This window comes from Mytilus trossulus, chromosome 14 (assembly GCF_036588685.1).
Source record: "Mytilus trossulus isolate FHL-02 chromosome 14, PNRI_Mtr1.1.1.hap1, whole genome shotgun sequence".
NCBI classification, from domain to species: domain Eukaryota; kingdom Metazoa; phylum Mollusca; class Bivalvia; order Mytilida; family Mytilidae; genus Mytilus; species Mytilus trossulus.
This window is the reverse complement of record NC_086386.1, coordinates 35,852,317-35,879,049: the sequence shown is the minus strand read 5'-3', so window position 1 is coordinate 35,879,049 and position 26,733 is coordinate 35,852,317. Positions and strand designations below refer to the sequence as shown.

Here is a 26,733-nt window from a genome sequence, read left to right as displayed (position 1 = left end):
ATATAATTTGAAAATAAATACATATGCATGTATAATGTAATTTTATTATTCTTTTATTCACAATATATATGTGGGTTTTAGCTTGATTCTGACCAATGCTTATATTCCAATTATATTTGTATATGCCTCTATTATTGCTGTTGTTACTAATTATGTAAATCAATTGTATCTGATTTTATGCCCTTTATGGGCCCTGTAATTTGGGAAATAAAAATATTCTATTCTATTCTATTCTATATACATATATCGAGTACATGCAATCAAATTTATTCAGAATTTTAGTCAAGTCAATGAACACGAATTTTACAACTAATTCCCCTTCAAGGTCAACATACAGTGTTCAGAGTAACTATTCATCAGAATCAGCTTTCGTCTACCATTCACGGTATTCACTATGGACAGTTCACCTCCCGGAACGCTCGGTTTGACTTTATTATTAATAATTGAAACATATTTTATAGTTCTCAATAAGATAACAAAATTAGATATCATAATAGTATGCCTTTAAATTAATACGGATAACCTATTCGACCGATCAGAGAACTTTAAATCTTTACAGAACATGTATTTGGAATTGCTATTAACTCTTTCTATATATCTATTTATCAAGTCATGTGGTGAAAACTATTCTCAGTTCAAACGTAATGCTTTTAAGCAAAACATGTAGTAAAGTTATTGGTCATAATTAAACAAAAGTTATATAGATCCAGTTGGAAAAAAATACTATCTGAAAACTGCTATAAATAAGTAAGTGTTAGATTTTACTTTCAAACATATCTAACGAATACGTTGGACTTTTAGCACAAATTCCTTTATTACTGTTTCTGTCTTGGTACTTGTTTATAAATATATCTCTTCACTCACTTTTTAAAGATTTTTGCGTTTTCGCCGATACACAACTTTTTTTATAGTGACATATTCACTATATTTTCAAAGAGTGAAAACCATTCATGATCATTGTCGGAACCACATGTATGCAGGTGTGTACGACATTTAGGGAATTAATTGTTAAAAATTTGGTATTAAATCAAACTTAGTAAAATAGCAAACTAATTTTATTCAGAATGGATTCCCTAAGGGTGCAATTTTGGCTTTAAACTGTTCGTTTTGGACCAGAAACTCTTAACTATGATTAAATGTGCAAGTTGTTAAACACGATTTCAATTTTATGACGAGATCAAAACGATTCCTTGTAATAATAGTATAATATCGACATAGATTAAACGCACATCATTATCATCATTATCATAATCTCCTGTCGTTCTTTCTTCATCCCTTTTCTTTTTTTCAGTAAAGTTAAGTAGCATTTAAGTTGGTTATATTAAATGCTTGCTCACATTCAATTTGTGTTGATGTTATTTTGTGTGCGGAAGACTCATGTTTCGTCTAAAAAAAACTCATCAGTAAAATTTCGAATCAAAGATAAAAAAAAATAAAAAAATAAAAAAATGCGAACAATTATTCCTTGAAATTTTATCGAATAAAGAATACCAGAATATTCTGTTGTAAAATTATTAAACAAAACGGCATTTAGTTAGAACAAGACGAGGGGTTTTCTTTGTTGACATTTTTGTCTGTTTTGATAGTAATTAGAATTTTTATACTATGTTTATTGCTGTGCCTTTATTTTTGACATTTTAACCTATCATGTCTGTTTGGTTTGTTCGCACATTGTTGTCAATATTATGGACTTTTATGCGACTGCCATACAAGTAAAATGTTCAGTTAGCTATAAAAGCAGGTTTGATCTACCCCTTTCTGCTTTAGGAAATGTTTGTACCAAGTCAAGAATATGACAGTTGACGGATGACGGATAACGGACGACGGACGCCAAGTCATGAAAAAAGCCCTGCGTGGCTATAGTCACATACTGTATTTGAAAACTTTCGGTTTTTAAATAAAATATACAACAGAGGGGCAGAAGATACCAGAGAAACAGTCAAACTTTATTTATATAAATTACACTCATTTTTTATATTAATTTTGAAAAAAATATCCTATTGTCATCTAATTATCTATTCTCCTTTTCCTGCTTATAACGTTATCTTTCTAGATTGACGGATTATCATGATTTGTCACAATGAAAATTCGATCTATTGATATCAAGATTGCACGAGTTTATCCTTTAACCTTTTATAACCAATAAAGTCGAAATTGAATTCAACTCACTTGTACCAAAATGTCATCATTTTATATTCTTTTTTCTTAATTTTGCATTAAAAATTTCATATTTATATTGATGTATTGTTTAAAGATAATTTATATATAAATTACTTTTATTTTTTTATATTTATTTTGCAAATTTTATCATTATATTAATCAACACGTTTAGTATAATTTATGGTAAGACAAACTACAAAAATGTACATTTACATGAATTTTTTTTCGTAAATCATATTTATATTTAAAAATTTAAAGAACATGCGACAGGTTTAGGATGATTTAGCTAAGATCATCCTAAGACAGCTTCGAGACGAGGTCTGAAATATTTCCTAGGATAGTCATAAGAGGATCATAAGACATGTCCTAAGATATATATTATGACATGTCTTAGGATAGCTTCGTGAAACCGGCCCCCGGTAAATAGTCTTATTCGGTAGGACACATTCGTGGGGTCAATTTAATTCTTGATGGCGTCCGTACAATTTACAAAGGGATGATTTTAACTTCACCATTGAAAACTCTTGGGTTAATAGCTTTCTTGTGAGCAGCAACCCTCTATTCAGGAAACCATCATAGGAAATACAGGCCCTTGAATATTGTATCAATTGGGAGATAAATAATCCGTATGCAGGAGCTGCTGGTATGTTGCTACATAGAAATGGAAAGTTCACAAAGTTAAAGGATATTGCTAACCTCTTATCTTTCTTGCTGAGAAGTGCTTGTATGAAGTCAGCCTCATAATAATAAAGGAACAAATCGACAAGAATAGGGACACAATTGTTTACCAGAGGAATGCCAATAGTATGCTCAAAAACAAGCTCTCCAAGCGTAACACATATGTTGTCTATCAAAATATACAATTGACTACGCGTTGGTGATCCATAAGAACTCGTATGCATCTTTAATTATAACCCGTGTATGTAAAGGGGGCAAACACAAATGTTGTCACGTGTTATTTGGTATCGCTGGTATCCTTTTCGTATAAACGTTTATACAATGATTGTAATAGAAATATATCTTTCTGTATACACATGTATATCCTCTTATTGAAAGATATGTAAAAACGTAATTAAAGTTGACCTTTCTATTTTTCAATGATTAATGCTAATACCAATGTAGTTTTGTCTTCGTTTTCCTGGTTTTGTGCAAATACATCTATACAAATTTTCATATTATTTTTTTATTTTCTTTTCTCAAGTGGATACTTCAAAACTTACACCATTGAACTGGGAAGAAATAAAGAACAATATCGATGGTGTTAAGATACAAGGCATTAAACAGTTCATACATCAGTACAAGAAACACAAGGATAGACGCAATGATCCTTTGTACTGGGGAGATGAGGTAAATACATATAAATATCAAGTGTTTGGTCAATCTTCATAATGTCTAGTCCAAATAATTATGACATCTTGAAAGGCTATTATATTGTTTTCTTTGACGCCTTACATCGTCACAGGAATGCGTCAAAGCAAAAATTTTAAATAGCCTTCCAACACGTCATAATTATTTGGGCTACATAATGTCATGTAAGAATGTATTGATTCATGTTTTTAATAGGTGGTGTTATATTTTTTTGTCAATTTCCCATGTTGTACCGACACATTAATCTAAAATGTAGTTTTCAAAGGTTAGGAAAATTACATGCACCAAGTTTATGATACAAATTCCTAATTTACAATATTTCTGTTCTTTTGTTTTTGGTTTTTTTTTCGAAACCAAATTTCGACTAACACCCTCAAATATTGTTTTAACTTTGGGTTTTGTTTTGTCATTGCCATTGACGGCGTTCACAAATATTCACTGCGTGGTTAAAATGTTTTTAAAACAATCCTGAATTTCTACCAAACTTGGACAGAAGTGAGTTTATGATCATCAGATAGTTTTTAAAACATATATTATATTAATAAACCTTTCTGGATGTTGACCAATCTTTGACAGAACTTTCTAACAATCAAAATATAGTATCTAGAGGACAGTTTTTAATACCCCATCCCCCCACCCCAACACACACACACACACACACACATTTTTGTTGAGCCTGCGCCTAAAAACAAAAGTAGACGAAACACTGGATTCAACAAAACCCTACACATTTACCTTTAAAATATACGTTTTGAATTAATAAATTCCTCATTTTTTAAAATTACCATACACTCACTTATTCATTTGTAAAGATATCTTAAATAATTTTGAAATATTTAAAGAATCCTAATTTTTGAAATATAAGGCACAAGACAAAGTTTCTCAATTCATCATAACGTGTAATTTGTAAAATATGCTAACAATATTTTGGTACAATTTAAGCAAAAACTATAAGTAACAATAATTGAAGATGTTGTGAATGATGCAATTAATTCGTTAGAAAAAAAAAAATAATTTCAGATTGAATATATGATTGTTAAAATTGATGATGAAGAAAAAACAACGAAGCTTTGTCTTAAAGCGAAGGATGTTTTGGAGACCTTGAACAAACACAATAAAGGGTATTTAATTTTCCTTTATTTCATTTTAGTGTACACACATGTATGTACGTGTTAAAAGATACTTAATATACATTATATAATAAATGGAGATACAGGCGTACTCATATAGGTATGATAACAGCGTTTAACAAATGTTGCCTTTATAATCTAATCATTGCAATAAAAAGATAAAAAAAAAAACCAACGTATTTGTTGATCATTATTTCATAGAAATATCAATGCCATGTCTTGTCCACCTGAAAAGAAAAAAAAATGCTTCCAGTAAATCATAATTCTTTTATGAATTATGGAGTATTATATATTTTTAGAAAAACGTATTGATGTAGCTAAATCGTATAAACTGCTTCCATCTCACATATTTTTCTGTAGTTTGTTTTCTTGTTTCTTCTATGCAGCAGTATTTACCAATACTTATTTTTGTGTTATCTGTTTATTATTTGAAAGAAAATTTTATTTTCAAGGAATCCTATTCCTGTATGGACACCTGAGTTTGGAGCATATATGGTAGAAAGTATCCCTGAAAGACCTTATTCAGGTCTATTGACTTCCATTTCAAAAGTTGAAATGAGTATGAAAGAAAGGTAATGTTTAATAGAAACCTTTCTGTTAATTTGTATTTATATGTATTTATATGTACTTACACAGCTTTCCATATCCGAGAATCGTGCTAATTTACAGAATTTAGCGAAAACAAATCATTTCAGTATGCAGCTATTATCTTATTAATGTACCTTTCCATTTGATTTATGCAAAAGATAAGTTCATTGTTAAATGTGTATGAATAATTGAACATGTAAATGTATAGCATCACATTTTATAGTACAACACCGTTAACAATAATATTGAACATATGAGCACACACTCCTTTAATAACAAATAAGAAAAGAAACACCTAAGTTATATTCAAAAATGTAAAAAAAAAACAACGTGTGTTCCAAGCGCAATCTGAGTTTATCTTAATCACTAACGCTTGAACCAAAATATTCGATAGCTTTGAATGTATCATCAATAATCCGAAACGTTACAATGATATCACAACAAATTTCTTAAATGAATAGCCAATTTTTTATCAATTTGTCAACAAGTAATTCTAGACTTAATTAGTAAAAAGTAAAATTACAAAAATACTGAACTCCGAGGAAAATTCAAAATGGAAAGTCCCTAATCAAACTGCAAAATCAAAAGCTCAAACACATTAAACGAATGGATAACAACTATCATATACATGACTTGGTACAGGAATTTACTTATGTTGAAAATAGTGCATTGTATTAAATTGTAAATCATTTCAGTACGAAGTACTTACTAGTGAACTGGTGATCTGCCTTTGTCTTTATCATGTAATGCATACATTTAAGGTAGCACAATACAAAGATTTTTTTTACTACCAATCACTATCCCTTAAAATGCTGTAACTTTCTTATGAATGCATAGAAAATAATAAAAGAGGTATACATATTTAGATAAAAGATTAATCTTTAAAACGGTTGCAATATTTTTATTATGCAATCATTATGTAATCAATTATTATGAAATTTGTGGCAACATCTGGGTCAGTTCATTTGAATGAATTTAGCTCTATCATCTCTTTAACTATACAAAAAATTTCAACACATCATGGGCTTCAAAAGGGTGTCTCAAATTGTCCTTATGGTATTCCATTCTTTCATAAATCTCTAATAAGTGTAAACATCTTAACCTCATATAAGACGAAAATGTTTGATTAGGTGTAAAATTTGTTCTATACATTCTATCTGAAATCTGAGACGCCCTTTTGTAAATAATGGCCATAGGAACAACATATAATAAAATCAACCCTCTAGGTATACCTACGCAGAAGCTTATTTCATATGAAAGTAGAAATTTGGTGAAAAATATTTTAGACACAGTTTACATTATAATTGGTTACATAATTGTTGCATAATACTAACATTGCATTAATTTGAAAGAGTAATCTGTTAGCTATCCAAAACTACCACTTTTATAAATTTTCATGCATTATTTAGAAAGTTACAGCATTTTAAAACTTGTTGGAGTTGGAGTCATAAAATCTTTGTATTGTGCTACCTTAAGTAGTCTTATATTCATGTTTACTTTTATTTTAACCCACATTGCACACAATATTTTCAGGCGGAAAGAACTCACGTCTGTATTAGAGCAGGATGAAATCCCATTTACTCTGCCATCGTATCCGAGGTATTATATACATATTTGTTCGATACAAATTTCATATATGTTTTCTTGCACCTCTTAGTTTTTAATGGTATACAAAAGTAAGGAAGTTGTGTATGATTACGTAAGTAAGGAGGTTGTGTATGATTACGTAAGTAAGGAGGTTGTGTATGATTACGTAAGTAAGGAGGTTGTGTATGATTACGTAAGTAAGGATGTTGTGTATGATTACGTAAGTAAGGATGTTGTGTATGATTATGTATGAAACAACTATAACTCGCATTTCTGGTGAAGAACAAAAACTCTTTTGACTTTTTGAAATAGGTATGCTCTCTAAACCGGCACATTTTTTTCAATACATATTGCTCAACCGAAATGGATTCTGCAGAAACTCGTTTTTAAACAACCTAAAATCAAATATTGTTTTGTACGATAAGACTGTTTATAAGCCTGCTAGTTACGATATGATTCATGCATACTTGTTGATCTTTTATGTAAACTTTTCTCTGAGGTTATCAATGTGATACTGTATTCAGATCTTGAAATACCTATTTCCCTATTCTAACCTTGGCGCTATGAAACATATCTAACACATTATCAATATACCTCTTCCAAGTCAGGATTTTGTTAGTTAGTGGGTGTTGTTTAGTTGCTGTCTGTCATGCTTGTTTTCCGTTTATCGTTTTAGTCACTTGGTCTTACTTTTTTTTACCTTGTTTTGTGTATCCTCTTAAAAGATCGATAAGATTTCAACATGAGTAACTTTCCTACCTCTTACTATATTAGCATATACGAAATAGACTTATTAATAAAATAATCAAAGATATTTACGCCACATTCAGATTAAAAAATGACTTAAAGGTACCAGGTCTTATTTTTTTTTTACTTCAAACCTGCGTTTGCCTACATAATATTCATCTATTCGTGTCAGATGAGATTGCAAATTTTAAAAGAGCATTTAAAATCACAAGACTTGTGACAAATACGGATACTGCCATTCATGCCTTATATTAATAATATTCGTAAGTATTCAAAACACTCTGTGTATTTCGAATAAAACATTATTATATAAGAAATATAATTACAAAACATGATGGTATCAATACATCTTTTATTTCAACACATTTGACTACGGAACTTGTAAAACCAGCACAAAATATAAGCCTCATTGTTTGTTACAAACAAAGCAAACGTGTTTTGCGCACATATCACTTATCAGTGGCCCTGCGATGAACACAGCTTGAAGTTCAATTTGATTAGGAAGTTATAAGAGCATTTCACTTATAAATTGTAGATTAGGAGTTGGTTATTTTGCTATTCCGCCGACTAAACTTAATCCTAACAATGGTATATCAAAGTCCTGGTTTTCCCCTGATGATGTAATATACAAAGGCCGCCAAAGAACAACGTGAGTTAGAAGTTTTTCTGCTTCGTATAAGTTATGTTACTATAATAACGAGCTAAGAAAGAGCATCATCCAAAGGACATGCATCTATGTTAAATGAAAAATAAATAGTCAGTACATTGGTCAGCTAGAAGACTCAAGTCATAATGAATTAAGATAAAACATGTTAGAAAGAAGAAAATTCAAAATTGTTTGTTCATTAGTCATGTTAGAAGACTCAAATTATAATGAATTCAGAAAGGACAATTCAAGAAAGAGGAAACTTCAAAATAGATTGTTCATTATTGATGTAAGAAGATTAATATTATAATGAATTAAGAAAGATCATTTTAGAATGAATGACATTTCAAAATAGTCTGAAAATTGTGTTAGATTTAAATCACTGATTTAAGGAACAAATCGCAGAGCATTTTATTTTACCAAATACCACTGATATTATTCTCAGTCTTCCCATATTTTATCACAGGAGTATACATCAGAACATAAAAGAGAGAAAAGGTGGAAACATTGAAATCCTTATTCCAGGTATGCATTTATAAATCTTATTTACAAATAAATGATTGCGCTGATATTACTTTAATCATGTAAAGAGGTTCATCAGAATGATATTTTAAGCTTCCTTTTTTTTTTTTTATCTGTTTACCTTAACGGAGAAATTGCGATCACCCTCTGTTTTATTAAGAATTTCTCTTGCTCGGTCGGCAGATTTTTTTATGTTGTGTATTCTACAATGTTGTTTGTCTTTTGATTGGGTGTCGTTTGTCGACTCTCCTTTTATTTTCAAACACTAAACTTTACTGAACTAGAAGTTTATTGTCATTTTCAGCAACAATTTTCCAAACGTGTATTAGACTGGCTTTATCAAAAGTTAATTTAAGAATAATAATAAATCGAGAACAAATGATCTTCGAGCAGTCCGCATGATTGTTTAAAAAATCTTTTAAATAGAGTTAAAAGGATATCATATCGTAACTCAGCTTGGTATTCCCCTAACAAAATACCTGCGTTATTCAGTTGGTTGAAGACATGCAAAACTGAGTCCATGAAAAACGGAATCAAATAAGCGAATAGTTTTCTTACTTTTCTAAAAAGATAAATTATTTCACATATTTTGTCTTGTATCCTTGATGAGTTTCAACCAGTTAACACGCATATTCGGAAGACAATAATCAAATACATATGGTTACTAGTATTAATATATGTATGTATATTTGACACATTCCCGATTTCCATTCTCAATTTTATGTGTTGAAATTTACTTGCATTGATTCAGTTTACCAGGATATGAACACGAAATCGCCTTTACCTATGAGCATCAAGACTAAATACAAGAGGGAACAATCTTATGATAATAGTATTCATATGGAAGGTCTTATTTTCGGTGCCGGTTGTTGTGGTTTGCAAACGACGTTTCAGATGGATAATTTTGAGGACGCAAGATACCTTTACGATCAACTTGTGAACATTTGTCCAATCATGGTATGATATATTGTAACTAAGGTCCTTGCACTACAAAGGTCAAACATTCTGAAAAGACAAATTTGTCTGACTTTGCATGATATTTTACTGAACATTCTTTCTTTGTCCTAAATGCTTAAAAACATTATTGACACAGTCTGAATTTGTCTTACAAATTGATTGATTTGTCTTGACACATGTCTTGTCAGAGAGTGTGTAAAAGCAATCCGTTATGAGCAATCTACACATAACAACCTCGCCAATATCTTCGCAACAAATGATCTAAAATATCAGAAGGAAAGTTTACTTTACAATATCAGATAAAGGGGACATGTCTACAGTATTTCCTTTCTTTCAGCCGTCCATTCAACTTCAATTTTCAGTCTATCATAATAGGTTTTAATATATAAATATGCAGACCTAGATTTATGACTCAACTTGTGTCATCTCAGCCTGATTACAGTACAAGCATTGTTTTTAACAGAATTAATTTTACGCTTAAGATAAAATCAAAAAGATGTGGTATGATTGCCAATGAGACAACTCTCCACAAGAGACCAAAAGGACACATAAATTAATAACTATAGGTCACCGTATGGCCTTCAACAATTTGAAAAGCCCATACCGCATAGACAGCTATAAAAGGCCTCGAAACGACAATGTAAAACAATTCAAACGAGAAAACTAACGTCCTTATTTATATAAAAAAATAAACGAAAAACAAATATGTAACACATAAAAAAACGACAACCACTGCATTACAAGCGCCTGACTTTGAACAGGCACACACATAAGAGTCGGTAATATGTATTCATTTTCTAAGTAAGCTAGGACGAAAACTCGCAAAACCGCGACTTGCGTTTTTCATTTTGAGCTTCGCTAGAAAAGATAGGCGAAACATACAAATCGTGAACGATTTGAAAATGCCATTATAAAAACTAATACAGCGAAATTATAGGTTATAAACACTAACATTTTTCATCTTCGAAATTATCAATAACCGTATATTATATAAATCATAAAATTTGATGTGAAATTTGAACGCATATTTTAGTACGCGGAAAATTGTATTTTCAGCTAGCTTTAAGTGCAGCATCACCTATACAAAGGGGTTACCTGTCTGATATTGATACTCGATGGCCAGTCCTATCACAAAGCTTTGATGACAGAACCGATGAAGAAAAAGGTCTAAAGGTATGCATTTAAATAATTGTTATGGATAGAAATAATGCAGTTTTTTCGACTATTTGAGACACTAATGGGAATTCAAGGTCTTTAAAACACTAATACCTCCCAAAAATATCCTTGTGATTAGGACCCTACGCAGTGTATAAAATAACAGTAAATTACTAAGCATTGATAAACAAATACTTTTATATCCTTAACGTTTGGTTTCGAATATTACATGTAAAAATATTTGACTTTTCATCTTACCTAATAATGTTTATTCCGTACATATATTTAAAGACAAATATCTTTGGTCAAAGCTTATAGTCAATGTTTTATAAATCAATGGATATCATTTTGCCGACTTCATTTCTTTATATATTAATTATCTGATTAAAAAGGGTTGTGAAAATCTTATTAAGAGACAGTCAAGTCCTGAATCATTTTAAAGTGAGCGTTTGTTTTATTCAGAAAAAGTTTCGTTAAAAATATGTTTAACTAGTATATCTAGACTTTTCGGGAGTTTCATATCCCGATACTGCCCATGAATTTACAGGCATATATTTATGTCCCATTGGATAATCGTTTACATGTATTTCTCTTACACTTTTGATGTTTTCACCTCTTTTTTATTAGATTTCAAATACCAGTAATATGCAATATATATTGATCTAATGGTGTGTCAAATGTATTTCTTCATTATGCAATATTGGATATCAATACAAAACTCTCAATAAATGATCATATTGAACAACATTTGCTTGATATTGTTCTATCACTTGTACATATTTATCGACAAGAAAGCTTTTTTTTTAATCTCTTTTAGCCTTTAAAGAAGGATAGATTTAGAATACAGAAATCACGTTGGAGTTCTGTAGAAACCTACATTTGTCCAGAAAATAGTCAATACAATAACACAGACATCGTATATGATAAAGATTCTTATGAGGAATTGAAGAATGAAGGTAACGTTTAATACTTACATATGTCAATAAACTCATTATATATACCAGGGTTGAAATTTTATATTTACGCCTGGTGCCCGTTTCGTTTACAAATGACTCATCATTTACACAGTGATTTTGAATAGAATTGAGGACCAACAATTCCTAAAGGTTTAGCCAAAAACAGATAAATTAATATATCCCTGAGGTAGAAACGCCTTAGTATTTCATTCCGGAGCACCTGAGATCACCCCTAGTTTTTGGTGGGGTTCGTGTTATTTATTCTTTAGTTTTCTATGTTGTGTCATGTGTACTATTGTTTTTCTGTTTGTCTTTTTCATTTTTAGCCATGGCGTTGTCAGTTTGTTTTAGATTTACGAGTTTGACTGTCCCTTTGGTATCTTTCGTCCCTCTTTTAACAGTTTTGTAAACCGTTATTTTTTAAGTATGACTATATCAAAATATGACTTATCCGAAAAGTTTTCTATGAACAAGGTAAAATGCTAAGGATGTAGTAGCATTTTGGAAATTTATCATTTACGAACAATTCTTCTTTATATTGCATACCCTAGTTTAGAATAAACATTCATTGGTGGAGATGTTGCTAGTTGATTGCTTGAACTTCAAATGTATATATTTTAGGAATATCTACAATCAGAATAAGTCACTTATATATCACCTGTTAGTTATATTTTGGTCAATTTGCAACAAAATCGAACTCGGTTTATAAAATGACTTATGTTGTCTTAAAGTCCGGACGTCAAAATTTGTTTGCTGACCAAAACACCATTAACCATAAGACATCCTGGTGTAAGCGTACTTACTATCCTGATTATGCTAAATTATAAATTGTATTCTTGTACTTCTTTAGGATTGGACGAAGCACTATCAAAACACATTGCATATCTCTTTATTCGCGATCCATTATTTCTATGTAGCGAAACTCTAGATCAGAATGAAGATTTGGACATACAACATCTTGAAGTAAGTTTTAATATTTAGATAAGCGCAACGATTTTTAATGTTTTTCTCTGTTGCGATTTTTGTTAGTGTACCTTTCAATGTTATAATATACTTCATTCCAAATTGTCATTACAATTAAACGTTATCCCTGTCAGCATTGTCACTTTCCAAATTTGAAAGTAGAAACACAAGAGATATTTGTAATTGAACACATCTGAGTTTGCTCACGTGACGAATCTATCTTGTTAAATATATGTATTTTCTTTTATTTTACAGAACATCAATTCAACTAACTGGCAAACACTACGTCTGAAACTGCCTATATCTAATACTAGTACTGGTTGGAGAGTAGAATTTAGACCAATGGAAGTAAATTGTTTTCTCTTCTTAAACATGCGTTTATATCATATCATGTGAATGTTTTAATTTTTCCCTGTATAAGATGTGATTATTAAAACATATTCCAACAAGACCAGTCATGAATCCCTTGAGGACAAAAACATAGTATTGTATTTGTTTTAGATCTTTCCCACCCCCTTTATTTCTCTTTTTACTCTACAATAGAGTCTTATTTAGTCTTTTGGAATGCTAATATTTGCTGGAGGCAGGCACCTGACAGTACTAAGGATGTGGAATCCCACTGTTCTCAATTCTTAAATAGTCGCTGTCATTTGTAGTAGATTTCATTCATACACAATACAAAAGTTACGGTCTTATCCAATGATCGGAATCGAGGAAGAATGTTTATGCAGATAAATTAAAACAAAATATTCTGAGTAAAATGATAAAAAAAAAGTGACTGAAGGTCATTTAAAATAAAGATGCAGTGAATGAGAAACAACAGTTTTAATTGTATTTTTTTTATATTTATATGTGCATTTTCAATTTTTCAAACGGATAAATGGATTTGTGTACACTCTCACTCTGATATTGCTAAGTACCCACTATTGTATCATACTAGTAGTTTGTATCACCTGATAAACATACTCTCTTATCTTTTATGATAAGCAATACGTACAATACGTACAATGTTATGCCACCCTCTTCATTGTAACCATCTACATAAACAATGAATGTCATGAAAAACAGCAATATCAGCATAAGAGATATCAAGCTTGTGCATTGATAGTCCATAATTTCTTTCAATTGTTTGATGGCTTTGGCGTTTAACACCACTGTCAACACTATTGTGTTATTTCGTGGCGGTTTGATTTTATGGGTGGAAGAAGCCGGAATACCCAGTAACAACCACCGACCTTCCGTATATATGCTGGGAATCCTAATCAAGTGCACCTGCCACAATCACAATGTTGATAAGCTAGTGATACAGTAGTTCGACTTCTAAGACGACCCACTCGACCACCGTTATCGGAGGTATCGAAACGTTGAGCAAAATGTACATAATACGGCTTACGTTTTTAAAACATAGAAAAGAAAACCCTTAATATTTCAATTAATATCATATTGATCAAACTAAAATAAAACGTTTATTTACAGATTCAATTGAGCGATTTTGAAAATGCTGCTTATGCTGTATTCGTCTTTTTGGTGACAAGAATTGTCATTGCTTACAGACTGAATTTTGTCATTCCAATATCAAAGGTAAAAAATACATTACTACATGCAGAATCGTATAATAAGAAAATTACTGGATAGAATACGTCACACAGCCATATGATTTGTCCTAAGAAAAAATAGCATTGCATATGAACTTTCCATTCTATAATATATAACGAAACTGCGTAGTAAAAGAAATGGGTACAGTTTTATCGGTACGATTAGTTCCTATAGCATATTGTATGACCTATATTTACAGAAGTGCAAGTCGAGTATTGATATAGAACGTAGCATAGGCTTTACACAATGCAGCAATACAAAACATTAGTATATAACGTCAAAATGGTATACAAAAACTTTGTAAACTTACAGTTTAACCAGTCAAATAATGTGTGTAGCATTCGTAATATGCAGTTACTGTTAATGTGACAATAGAATCGAAGTATTCAATGAACTTATACATATAACAATTCAGTACATTGTAGATATTTCAAATATTTCGGAACTTCCAGTATCATTTCAGTCCAATCATAGAGATCAAAATATAAATTTTCTGGCCAATTACAAATTCTTTGATTTTTTGAAAATGAAGAAATTAAAAAGGGGAAAATGTCAAAGAAACACCAACCCAATCAAAACGCAGTTAATAGCCGATGGCCACCAATGGTTCTTCAACGCAGCGAGAGAATCTCGACTCTTAGGTGGGCCCAGCTGGCCCCTCAATACAAATGTGTACTTGTTTAATGGAAATGAACGTCATACTACACTCCAAAATATATAAATGAACTTGAATTAAAAACTTTCTTGTGTTTTCTTTCAAAGCCCATAATTCGTGACTATGAGGACGGATGGTGCTCATATTTTTGTCAAGAGTCTGTTATTTGTAAATTCCCTTTAAGTGTTTTTTATGGAAAATTTAAATAATTTAAAAAAAAACAGCTAGCCTAATAAATACTAATGACATAAGACTAAACACCAAAACGTTTTCCCTAAAAAATTCAACGAGAGACAAAAACTAACGTTAATTTATGAAACTGCGAAGTCCTTATACTTTTGAGAAGATTAAACTTTTGAAATGTCATTTTCATTTTTTAGATACATGTATGGGTTTATATAGGTCATTATTCCGAGTTTCCTATTATTTAGGAATGTCAGTGCTTTGGTTCTTACAGAATATATAACATCTTTAAAGTTCAAAATGAATAAAGGATATTTTTTTTAATTACAATGACGGATACATCCGTTATATATGTCTGAGTGAATGTTTAAGGTTATAACAGTAGCTATCAATGATTTAATTTTGGATGGAACGCGTGTTCTGATTGGCTGACTTTGTTTTTTATCAATTCATATAAATGTGACAGTGACATCATCAACTTCTTTTTCATGGTTTACTCCGGTTTCAATGTAATTAAGAATTAAATTATAAAAAAATGACGCGGATCATTCAGTGTGCAGCATATTTTTAATGTTAGTTCTTCATAGACAGAAAAATATTACAGTCATTTGGGACTTGGTAATATCAAAACCTTCTAGATAATAGAATCTTAGTAATAGAAATGTTTACCACAAATCTACACTGTTTCTTTCTGCCTTTGGACACAGAGGGAAACTACTGGTTTTTTTTTTTTAGCTAAGACCGATTCAAATAAAATCAAAATAATTTGATTTAATTAATAATTAGCCAGCAGATTGTGCCTTTAGAAAATATTTCTTTTACTAGTATAAATATATATATCTTATTACTTGTAAAGTCCAAATCAAATGGTTTTGATATGAAACCCAAAATAAATGTTCAATTGAACTATATGATTACTTTATTATAAAAGGAAATTGACGTACTGGTTCATTAAAGTTGCTTTTAAGTTTATATTATCAGCCTTTAAACCAAATGAATAACAATAACAAAATGGTTTTTTTTTCAGGTTGATGAAAATATGAGTGCTGCTAGCAAACGCGATGCTGTATTAGAAGAAAAGTTCAATTTCAGGAGAAACATCTTTTCGGGTGAATTGTTTTTCGTATCTAATTCAATAAGTTAAATTGAAACCAATGTTAACGATTAGGCACGAATTAACAATTAAAGAACACTAACAGTAACTGAAAGCTAGTTCAATATAATAACTACGTGTTCCAGAAAAGTATATCAATCAGAACACACTTTCGTATTAATTGTAACCGCATGCTTAGTCTGAGAAAAAACACTATTTTGTGAAATGACAAGATATAAGTATATGAATATATTTCTAAAGATCCAAGAATTTTAAACTACTCAGTCAAAAAGAAATAGAAACTGCCATGGCAAAATCATGTAACGACCAGAAGACAAATAACAGTACGCAAAATACAACATAGAAATCTATCTACGGGGCAACCCCCCCCCCCCAAAAAAAAAACCGACGTGATCTCAGGTTTTCTAGTTGCTGAGCCTGTTCTACATGTGACATGTGTTTTGTTGCTCGAGTAAATATGGATATAAGTGTTTATAACTGTAAAACACAAGAGGTGGATGATATCAACGGAACACTCAAAATAATTAGTCGAAAATAATCTGACAATGCCAAAAAAAAACCAAAAAAACGACAATAAATATAAGGCAAAACATAACATAGAAAACTAAAGAAACAATACATTTCAGACTGTAGTACCAACACACGGTTCATTGATTTTGTGTAACAGTAATATATACATCTATTTTCAGTTGATAGAAGTGTTTCATATTTGTCTGAATTTTTTTTAATATTATGGATGTCATTATAATCATTCATTCACATCGTCTATAACTTACTTTTGGTTTGTTTTACAGACAAGTCAACAGAAATTGAAATAACCAAGCTTGGTCAATTGCAATCGAAAGATGGCGATGACTTTTGTCAGATGACAATAGATGAAATAATAAATGGAAACGTAAGATACAAATGATTATGATAATTGAAATGAGAATTATAGCATTCATTCAAAACAAAGTTGTATTCAGGTTGATTTACACCGTTTGGTCAAATTCAGTACCAAAGACAAAGCTAATGTGATGCCATCATAACATATTTATTTTACAAAAAAATTATATATGTGTGTATATATTTATACACCCTTGACTAACAAATGTTTGACTTTGATCGTTTCTGACATGAATTATCATTGATATGGTTATATTTATAAATTTAATATTTACAACATTTAGAATTTTTGAAATACTAGTGCTTTTCTACCTCAGGCATAGATAACCTTAGCTGTATTTGGCAAAAATTTTAGGAATTTTGGTCCTCAATGCTCTTCAACTTCGTACTTTATTTGGCCTTTTTATTTTTTTTTGGATTCGAGCGTCACTGATGAGTCTTTTGTAGACGAAACGCGCGTCTGGCGTATATATAAAATTTAGTCCTGGTATCTTTGATGAGTCTATTTTCTAGTTATGGCCAATACAGTTGCATAAAATTATCTTTATGTGTTATTTCAGTTCTCAGTATTTATCACAAAGCTGAAATACAACCATCATCGAAATTGCTCATAGTTTAAAATGATATATGTATAAAGGCAAGTCACGTGTATTTCAAAATTATAGAATATACATTTAAACATATGAGATCAAACATTACGACTATGGTATAACTAAATATGTTTTGTAGGTAGATCTTCCTGACCTTATTCCCATAATAAAACATCCTTTTTTGTAGGTAGAATTTCCTGGCCTTAATCCCTTGATAAAAACATACATAGAAAGTCAATACGAAGAAACAGATGAAGACACACATTGTTTAATCAATAGCTACTTGAAACTTGTATCTGACAGAGCCTCAGGTAAGTTAAAGTGATAAAGATTATAAAACAATGTTGACTGGTGTAGCATTATTTTAACATTTTTACCTATTATGTCTGTTTGTTTCTTTCACACATCATTGTCAATTTAATGTAATTTTATGCGACTTTCAAACAAATGAGAGGTTTGGTTTATTTTAAAACCAGGTATATAATTTATCATTTTCTACATAAGAAAATGCCTGTACGAAGTCAGGAATATGCAGTTGCTATCCATTCGTTTGATGTGTTTGCGCTTTTAATTTTGCCTTTTGGGTACGGAATATCCGTTTTGAATTTTCTTCGGAGTTCGCTAATTTTTTTGTTTGACTTTTTTTAAAATATTGTTTAGAGAAGAATGCGGTTTAAAAATCAATGCCAAATAAATATTATACAACGCTACCGTATATATGATTTTTAAGTTCCTTCACATGTTTGTTTTTCATTTGGTTGTAGGAGAGGGGATGTTTGTTTTTTTCTTTGTAACTTATCAATGGTTTTAAACCCAAAAAATCAGTTCAATTGATATCAAATGTGTTGTCCGATGGGTTCATTTGTCGCCACATAGATGGACGATTTATCAAACTTTGGCAATCTACAAATATCATATAAACAAATATATTGGACATGACAATGATTTATATCTATATATTATAAAAGTAAAGAGATACGGGTTGACAAAGCCAATGAAACTACTAGTCTACCAATAAAGATTAGGATACAGATATGTTACCAGTATGTTAGCATTCTAATATATACTGTTGTTTGTATTTCTTTACTTATGGTCTTAATTTTCGTAAATAGGAGGATTATTTGTATGATTTCGTCATTAACTATCAGTGTTTCAAATTTTTCTACCCTATCTATGAAAGTATCAGGTTAAAGTTTTTTGTTGATGGAAGTGTGTGGTCACATTAATTTAAAACTTATTACGAACTGTATACACCGATCATACAAGCGGTACGATCAACTACCTATAAAACTATGTGAATATATGTACCAAGTCATGATTATAACGGTTGTACTCCATTCGTTGAATGATATACTCTACCGTTTGACTTTTGCAGATTTTCTAAACTTCCGACTTTTGAATTTACCTTGGATTTGTTCATTTATTTTTTGGTTAATTATTAGAGATATCAAAGATGCGACACAACTTTCAAAAGGTGTGCTTATATCTTGATCACACAGACGGACGAGAAGAAGACTATATGACAAATTTGGTGATTTTGTACTTTCAATTTATTAGAAACCCTTAGTGGTATGACGTTTACTTATCTGTATTTTACCTTCACTCGTATGCGGACTTCGTTTACAGATATGTGCTATATCCAGACAATTGCTACATCAAATTTATCAGACAGCTCGACTGAAATAAACATTATACTAAGCATTACCTAACTGACACGACTTATTGACCGATACGATGTGTCGGTATTTCAACTTTCTAACGACATCTGTTTGAAGTGATAGACATTTAGGCCGTGTTCACATTGACCTAAATTCGGTGTTGTGTAAGTGTAACTCACACGTAAACTAAACACAATTGCGTTCCCATTGATAAAACTCAATGTTTACATGTAGTTTAAATCATGTTTTATCTACACACAGTCGATAGTCAATGTAGGCCTTGTGTAGGTTAAGTGTACACAAAACTAGGCATTTAGGACATTAGTTTTACCGTGTATATATTTAAGAAGGAAACTATTTTTGAGTAAAATTGATATTTTTGATAATAATTAGTATAGTTCTTTACAGAAATTATTGTTTAAATTTTACAGATTTTTTTTTGTTAAAAAAAAAAATTAACGTACTTTATTAACCTCTGACCAAGACTCAAACCAGCATCATTGCCGAACCCATAAGGCATGCAGCAACCAATTGATTTTTCGGGGAGGGGGCTCTTATAGTTAGGTATAAAACATAAAGGCAAGGGGTGCGGGTGGTGAGCTACGGATTTTGATTTGGAAACCAAAAATGTTTCCATGCAGTTTTTGGCCATGAAAATTTTGTGTTCGTTTCTCCCTCAGCTGCCACTATATATAATGCTAAAATTGATTTCTACGTGTCACCAAAATTTGTCCTGATAAAAATCAATAGCCCAAGCCCCCCTTACCTCCCTTACCACCGCCCCCCCCCCCCACAGCTCCCCCTCCTCTCCCCAAAAATGAAGTAAATAGTTGTTGACGAATTCATTTGAAAACGTCTTCCCGAATCGACCTGACATACACAGAAATATTCGACACTGGTCTTTACTCAAACAACGATTCACGCATTAATGCATGACTAAAAAAAGTGTGAGGTAAATGATATGTTTGTCTTGTATCTCAGATCCGTTAAATAACATTTAAAATAAATTACTTTACCAAATACTCATTGGAGAAGAAATACCATTTGAAACAAACAGAAAAGATAAAAATGTAGTGCATGATCCCTAATATCTCAATCCTTTTTTTTCGGCTGTAAGCACGCTGCTGCCGCTAACGTTTTCTAATGCGTAATCGAGACATCTCTAGTATATTCAAACTATTACAAATAATAAAAATGTCTTTCATAAAGTAGCATCCACTTAAATTAAAAAAAGGGGGAGGGTTATTTTTTTTATCTGAGTCAGATTTTGTTCGTGCGTACGTTTTTATTCCTTTTTTTTCGATGCTGGTGATCAAATACTTTTTTTTTTCAATATTTAACACTATAATGTATGGGGAAACTCTTGATTCAGAATAATTATTTTTTATCATCTGTATGACAATTTTTTTTTTTATCAAATTGGGGATCGGAATATTTCCATTTCCACCCCCACCCCCCTTTTGAAGACAAATGGTTGTTCCCAAACCGCTAGAAAAATTGTAAAAAAATTTTTGACTTCAGTTCTACGTTATGAACATTTAAATGACATATAGTTTACAAGTGGGAACAAATCTTATGTACAGGTAACTAAACAAGGTGTATAGATGTGAACAAATGTAATGTGAAACCAGAGTACACTACACTAAAGTAATTGTAAACATGTTTACTCTACACGGCGTTTGGTGTGAACACGGCCTTAGATTCAATTATAGATGTGCAATCTGTAATTTTACCGATTATGACATTTTGAAAGAATGTAGATAGTATGGCGCGTGGTGCATGCATCTTAGGAGACGCTCACCATGTCGTCGCAGCCGGTCTGATTCTTTTTTAAGTTTATCGAAAGTGCTTTACAGATGTTAAAATTTCTTAAAATCGTTTTAGTATAGACCGATAAAGAGCAAAAAAGAAACAACTGATGGAAAGGCACAGCTGTTGTCCATTCGTTAAATGTGTTTAAACTGATGATTTTGCCATTCGATTCGGGACTTTCTGTTTTGAATTTTCCTAATATTTTTGTGATTTTACTTTTGGTTGACAGATGCACATTGACCCAGCAGAAAAAGCAATAAATCTCAACTCAAAATATGTACATGGAGAATTTTCCTTGTCTTGACGCAGCAGATTTTTAACTCCGAGGGTTGCTTTAATCATATTTTTCTTAAACAAAGGTTCATCATTGATATCATACTTGCAATTTGTATACCAGTAAATACTATCAAGATTTGTTTAAATCCTTTTTATCTATGAATAAAATTGAGAATGAAAATGGGGAATGTGTCAAAGAGACAACAACCCGACCAAAGACAAAAACAACAGCAGAAGGTCACCAACAGGTCTTCAATGTAGCGAGAAATTCCCGCACCCGGAGGCGTCCATCAGCTAGCCCCTAAACAAATATATACTAGTTCAGTATTACTGTATAAAAAATAATATAAAGCTATAACATATTTTTGTATTTATAAAGGTGCGGAACCAACGACTGCCAACTTCATTAGAAAGTTTGTAACAACGCATCCTTACTACCAGCAAGATTCTATTGTGTCCGATATAATTAATTATGAATTATTAAAAGCATGCGCAACAAAGTCCGATGGTTAAATCAAATGAAGGAACATGAGATACATAGAAACTTAATATTTGGACATTCTTAAAGCAAGTTATACACACAATTCTGTTCGAATTAAAGCGTTTTATAAGTTAAATGACTTGTTTGGGTGTTTTTTACGAGGGAGAGGTCCTGCTATTAAAATGTTCGCCGTTCACATGTAGTCTTACAGCAATGCAAATGTTATGCAATTGATTAGGATCAGTGTGTTATTGTATAATCTTATTTTTAATTTGATTTATTTACATCTTAACTAACCCAAGAAGATTTAGTTTGACCTATTGTACAGACACAATTCTACTGTTGAGACCCATATATTGATGACGTTTCAATATGCATGTGAATCTTGTAGTATTCTGTCTTATATTGGTTAATGAATATGACATTTCTAAGTATATATTGTAGCAGCTGTTATGTCCTGAATATTTAATATCACCTGTAACACGTTAATTATTGTTCAAATGCAACTTCAACTCTGCCTTGCACAGACAAATATCAATACTTTTATCAACAAGTTAATCTTTTAGTTTTTAAATAGTAAGAAAATGTTAATACGAGTAATAACCGACGACGTGGATTATATAACTAAAACATGCTACTTACTACCCATAAGACAAGAAATCATCAAGAAAAATTTGACAATACTGTAAAAAAACACTCTATCGAAAATCAAAACATATTATTAAATCTATATACTAAAGTAAATTTAACATAAACATATGACTGTACCTAGTCAGGACAGTTGTTTTATATGTTTTAAACGTTTTTAAGCTTTTGATTTGAGACATTCCGTTTTGACTTTTCCTTAGAGTTATGTATTCTAATGCATTGATAACAGTATACTAACACTGAGCACAAGTTACTTATGTCGTTAAACACAAAACAAGCTTTACACACATACATTAAGATCTCTTTTATTTAGTTCTTACATAATCGAAATATAAAATATAATTTGTAAAATTATTCGTATTACAGGTCTTAAAAAGTTATTCCATTCTCAATTTTTTCGTTCTTAAAGGGACACTAGCTGCCAAATTTATGTTCATCGATTTGACTCAAATTCTCATATTTTATTTATAACACTGTAAAACATTTTCCAAACTATCAAAAGTATAAAATTAACAAGACATGGTCTCAAAAATATGTAGCTTCGTTTCGTGAGAATTTTAGCCAAGACGCCATCTAATTAACTATCGAGTTGACCTTATATGCCCATATAAGCGATGTAAATATAAACATAGATATAAATAGGTTAACCAACACGTGATATTGGATTTTTATAAGTCTGTTAAATTTTGTATGATAGATTGTTTACCGTCGTTTTTACCTTTATAAGAATGACTTTTGTGGATCGACTCAGTTAATGTAATTGTTAACCTTTGTTTCACTTTTAATGTTGGCATTCTTTTCCTTTCAATAACCGTACAGGACATTGCAAGCGTTATTATATCTCTTTCTACGGGTTTAAATTGTAGTTCACATGAATACGGGTTTAATAAGGTCGAATTATTCACTTGCAAGTGAATAATTCATTGTCAATGTTTTTTAGCTTAATTTGACAAAAAAACAACTTTTAGCCGATAAAAGCAAATCATTATTTCTCTATTACACTTCCATTAATGATTGAACAAATAAAATCATACTTTTGGTTTTTTTGTTTATCTCGTAGCTAGTGCCCCTTTAAAACGATGTTTTTGTCAATTAACGAAATGTTATGAATATGACATTGGTACATTCCAAATTATTTTAAATGAAAAGTTCAACATTTATTCACCACGCTGACCGAACCTATTTACCCCCCGCCCCCGCTAATATTAGAATGAGATTGTAACACCTGATAACTGCCAAAGCCTCTAATGTATCAAATCTGAAAACACATACTTTTATCCCAAATATCTGTAATGTAATGAAAGATTGATGTAAACAATAAGAGTTGAAATATCAGAACCTGAATTATATAAAATATACTGTTACATCGCTCGTCCTATTAGGCTTCTTAATTTCCTTATTTTCAGTGAAAAACTCACTTTACTTTTTCTCGAAATTCAACAAATCTCATATTATAAATAAATGTATTAGCGAGAGGTGATACAATATAGAAAATGTTCCCTATTTTGTTTTAATCATCCGGTAATATGAGATCCAATACAAACTTTGGAAGTATACTGGTAGACAAAACTGTTAAAATAAGTCCTAGGGTAATAGTATTGAGTTTCAATTTTCGCACGCGCTGATTGTGACGAGATATTGAAAGGGTATCATCTCCAAGGGATACCGAAGTTAGCATTTTCCAAGTCGCAAAATAGTAATGGTATACAATATAATTATTAAGGAGAACATCAGTGCGACTGGGACATGATTGAACAGTATAGACCCGAATTCCATGTTACGGTTGCAATCTAATTTGAAAAACAATATGTTACGGATCTTTTGATGCAGCAATGTGAGGATGAAAAATATCGGCAGTAACTTCTTCTTAGATATATTTTCCTTCAGCGATAAGTAGGCACAATTCGATACCGCTTTGTATCTCTCAACAGATATCAGTAATATTTGAAACAATGAAAATAATACTGAACTATAAATTGAGGAAGCGATAACTTTGCACAAATAAGGAATACCCCAGCCAAATATTTCTAAAAATACATTCACTTGTAATAGTGTTCCTAAAATTGTCGTAAAAAAATCCCCGAAACTGAGACAGAGGACGAGAAAATGGAAACGACTTTTCTGTAATTTCGGTGTCGTGGCTAACACAATAATACATGCTAAATTCAGAAGAGAGGCAACAAAAAGTACAGATGCAATTGCAGTAGGTCTAAAAAGTTCCATGGGATCATAAAACACAGTGTCATTCTGTGAGTTTGTAAGGAATTCCATTCTTTTCTGAAGATGAACAGTTTTTCTACAGGTTGTGTACTACTTTCTCGAAAAAACATATTTTCAGCAAGGAATTGAATATTTAAATATACAATTCCTTGGTTTCAGGAAGACTTTATCAAACGTTTTAGTCAACTTAGTTAGACGGACAGTTACAGTTTCACATGAATATGCATGTCCTTATTTTGAAGCAATACATATATTTTACAACTGACACGATGATATTGTCTTAATCCACTCTGTAGTATTTCAAAATTATATTCCTTTTTTGTATTAATGCTTTATAATACTTACATTATTGTTGTTTTTCTAGCTAAAAAAGTTAGTCCCTTTTTTACACATAACATTTACACCAAACAAACTAATGAATTATTGTAAAATGTCACAAATCTAGCTTCAAAATTTCGAAATAAGATTAAAACGCGTACGGATCCTCATCCTTCCATCACAGTAAGTGCAAAACTTGTATAATTTCCCCCCACTACGTACACAATCGAACATCCTACTAAACTATTTAGTAACATTAATATTTTCGGGAGGTGTTTTTGAATAACACCATTCCCATACTAACAGTGATTGTGTCAACACCACAGATATATCTGACGTTAAAGATGTACTTAGGTTAGGTTTTGGAATAAGTTTCAAATATTTGGACTCCTTGGTGTTTTTCTATACGATACAAGGTAAACTATTTTGCCCCATAACACCTATTTATCTTTTTTACACAAGACATTATAGCTCATAAAAGGTCGTTTGATAAAATTTAAGCAGATTCTTGATTTTCCTTCTTTCGATTTGAGATCAAAACAATACAAGTGCAAATATAAGGTAAAAAGCCTTTTCCCGCCATATTTTATAAATCAAATATCTCGAAAAGGACCTGTCAATATTTTTAGCCGATTTTGATCCTTAACTAATACTCTTCCAGCTTAAAGTAATAATTTTGAAAACACAATTTCTTCAAACGAGTTATATGGTTGAAATCTTAATTCGTCTCACTATTTGATTTATTGCTCTTTGAAGAAGATTTTTACCGTTTTTGTATTTTTGCCTATTATCTTGATAAATATAAAAAAATAAGTTTTTAGATAGAAACTTTAAAAAGCAAAACTAACAAATTATGTTCATTAAATCTTGGTCAGCAATATACCAACCTCAATTTCAAAGGTTGCATAAAGAAAAGCTAAGTAGTATAAAATAATTATAGCATTCGCATCAAAAACGCATAATGACGACAACAAAAGAGGGACGAAAGATACCAGAGGGACGAAAGATACCAGAGGGACAGTCATAAATCGATAATAAACTGACAACGCCATTGCTTTAAATAAAAAATACAAACTGACAAACGTTAGTACACATAAAACAACATAGAAAACTAAAAAATAAGCAACACAAACCCCACCAAAAACAAGTGGTGATCTCAGGCGCTCCGGAAGGGTAAGCATATCCTGCTCCACATACGGCACCGGCCGTTTTGCTCATGTTGTAACAAATCCTGTAAAAAGTCACATTCGGTAGGTTACATACACAAAAGGGAAGGGGGTTGTAGTTACGACGTAAGGAACATATTCGATATCATTTGTGAAACGGTCATTCCATAACAGTCAACCAAGAAAATCATGAAAGGAAATACAAGCACGGAAATGTCGTATCAATTTGGAGATATGTACCCCATATACAGGTGCTGATGGAATGTTGCTACTTTGAAGTGGAAAGTTAACAATTGGAAAGCTGAAATCATCTCTTTTGTCGAAAATGTTTGTTTTTAAACGACCCTCGTTG

The 26,733-nt window shown here is 31.1% G+C and overlaps 1 protein-coding gene across 1 annotated transcript; it reads left to right on the top strand.

Annotated features, from left to right (window-relative positions):
* Nucleotides 1–625: 625 nt before the first annotated feature.
* LOC134697702 (glutamate--cysteine ligase catalytic subunit-like) lies at nt 626–17,237 on the top strand. Its single transcript, XM_063559987.1, has 15 exons — nt 626–747; nt 3,362–3,507; nt 4,549–4,649; nt 5,111–5,230; nt 6,780–6,845; nt 8,116–8,229; nt 8,693–8,751; nt 9,500–9,705; nt 10,762–10,878; nt 11,678–11,816; nt 12,667–12,779; nt 13,035–13,127; nt 14,256–14,360; nt 16,241–16,322; nt 17,122–17,237. Coding segments are annotated over exons 1-15 (1,578 nt in total). The 5' UTR covers nt 626–746.
* The last annotated feature ends 9,496 nt before the right edge of the window (nt 17,238–26,733 follow it).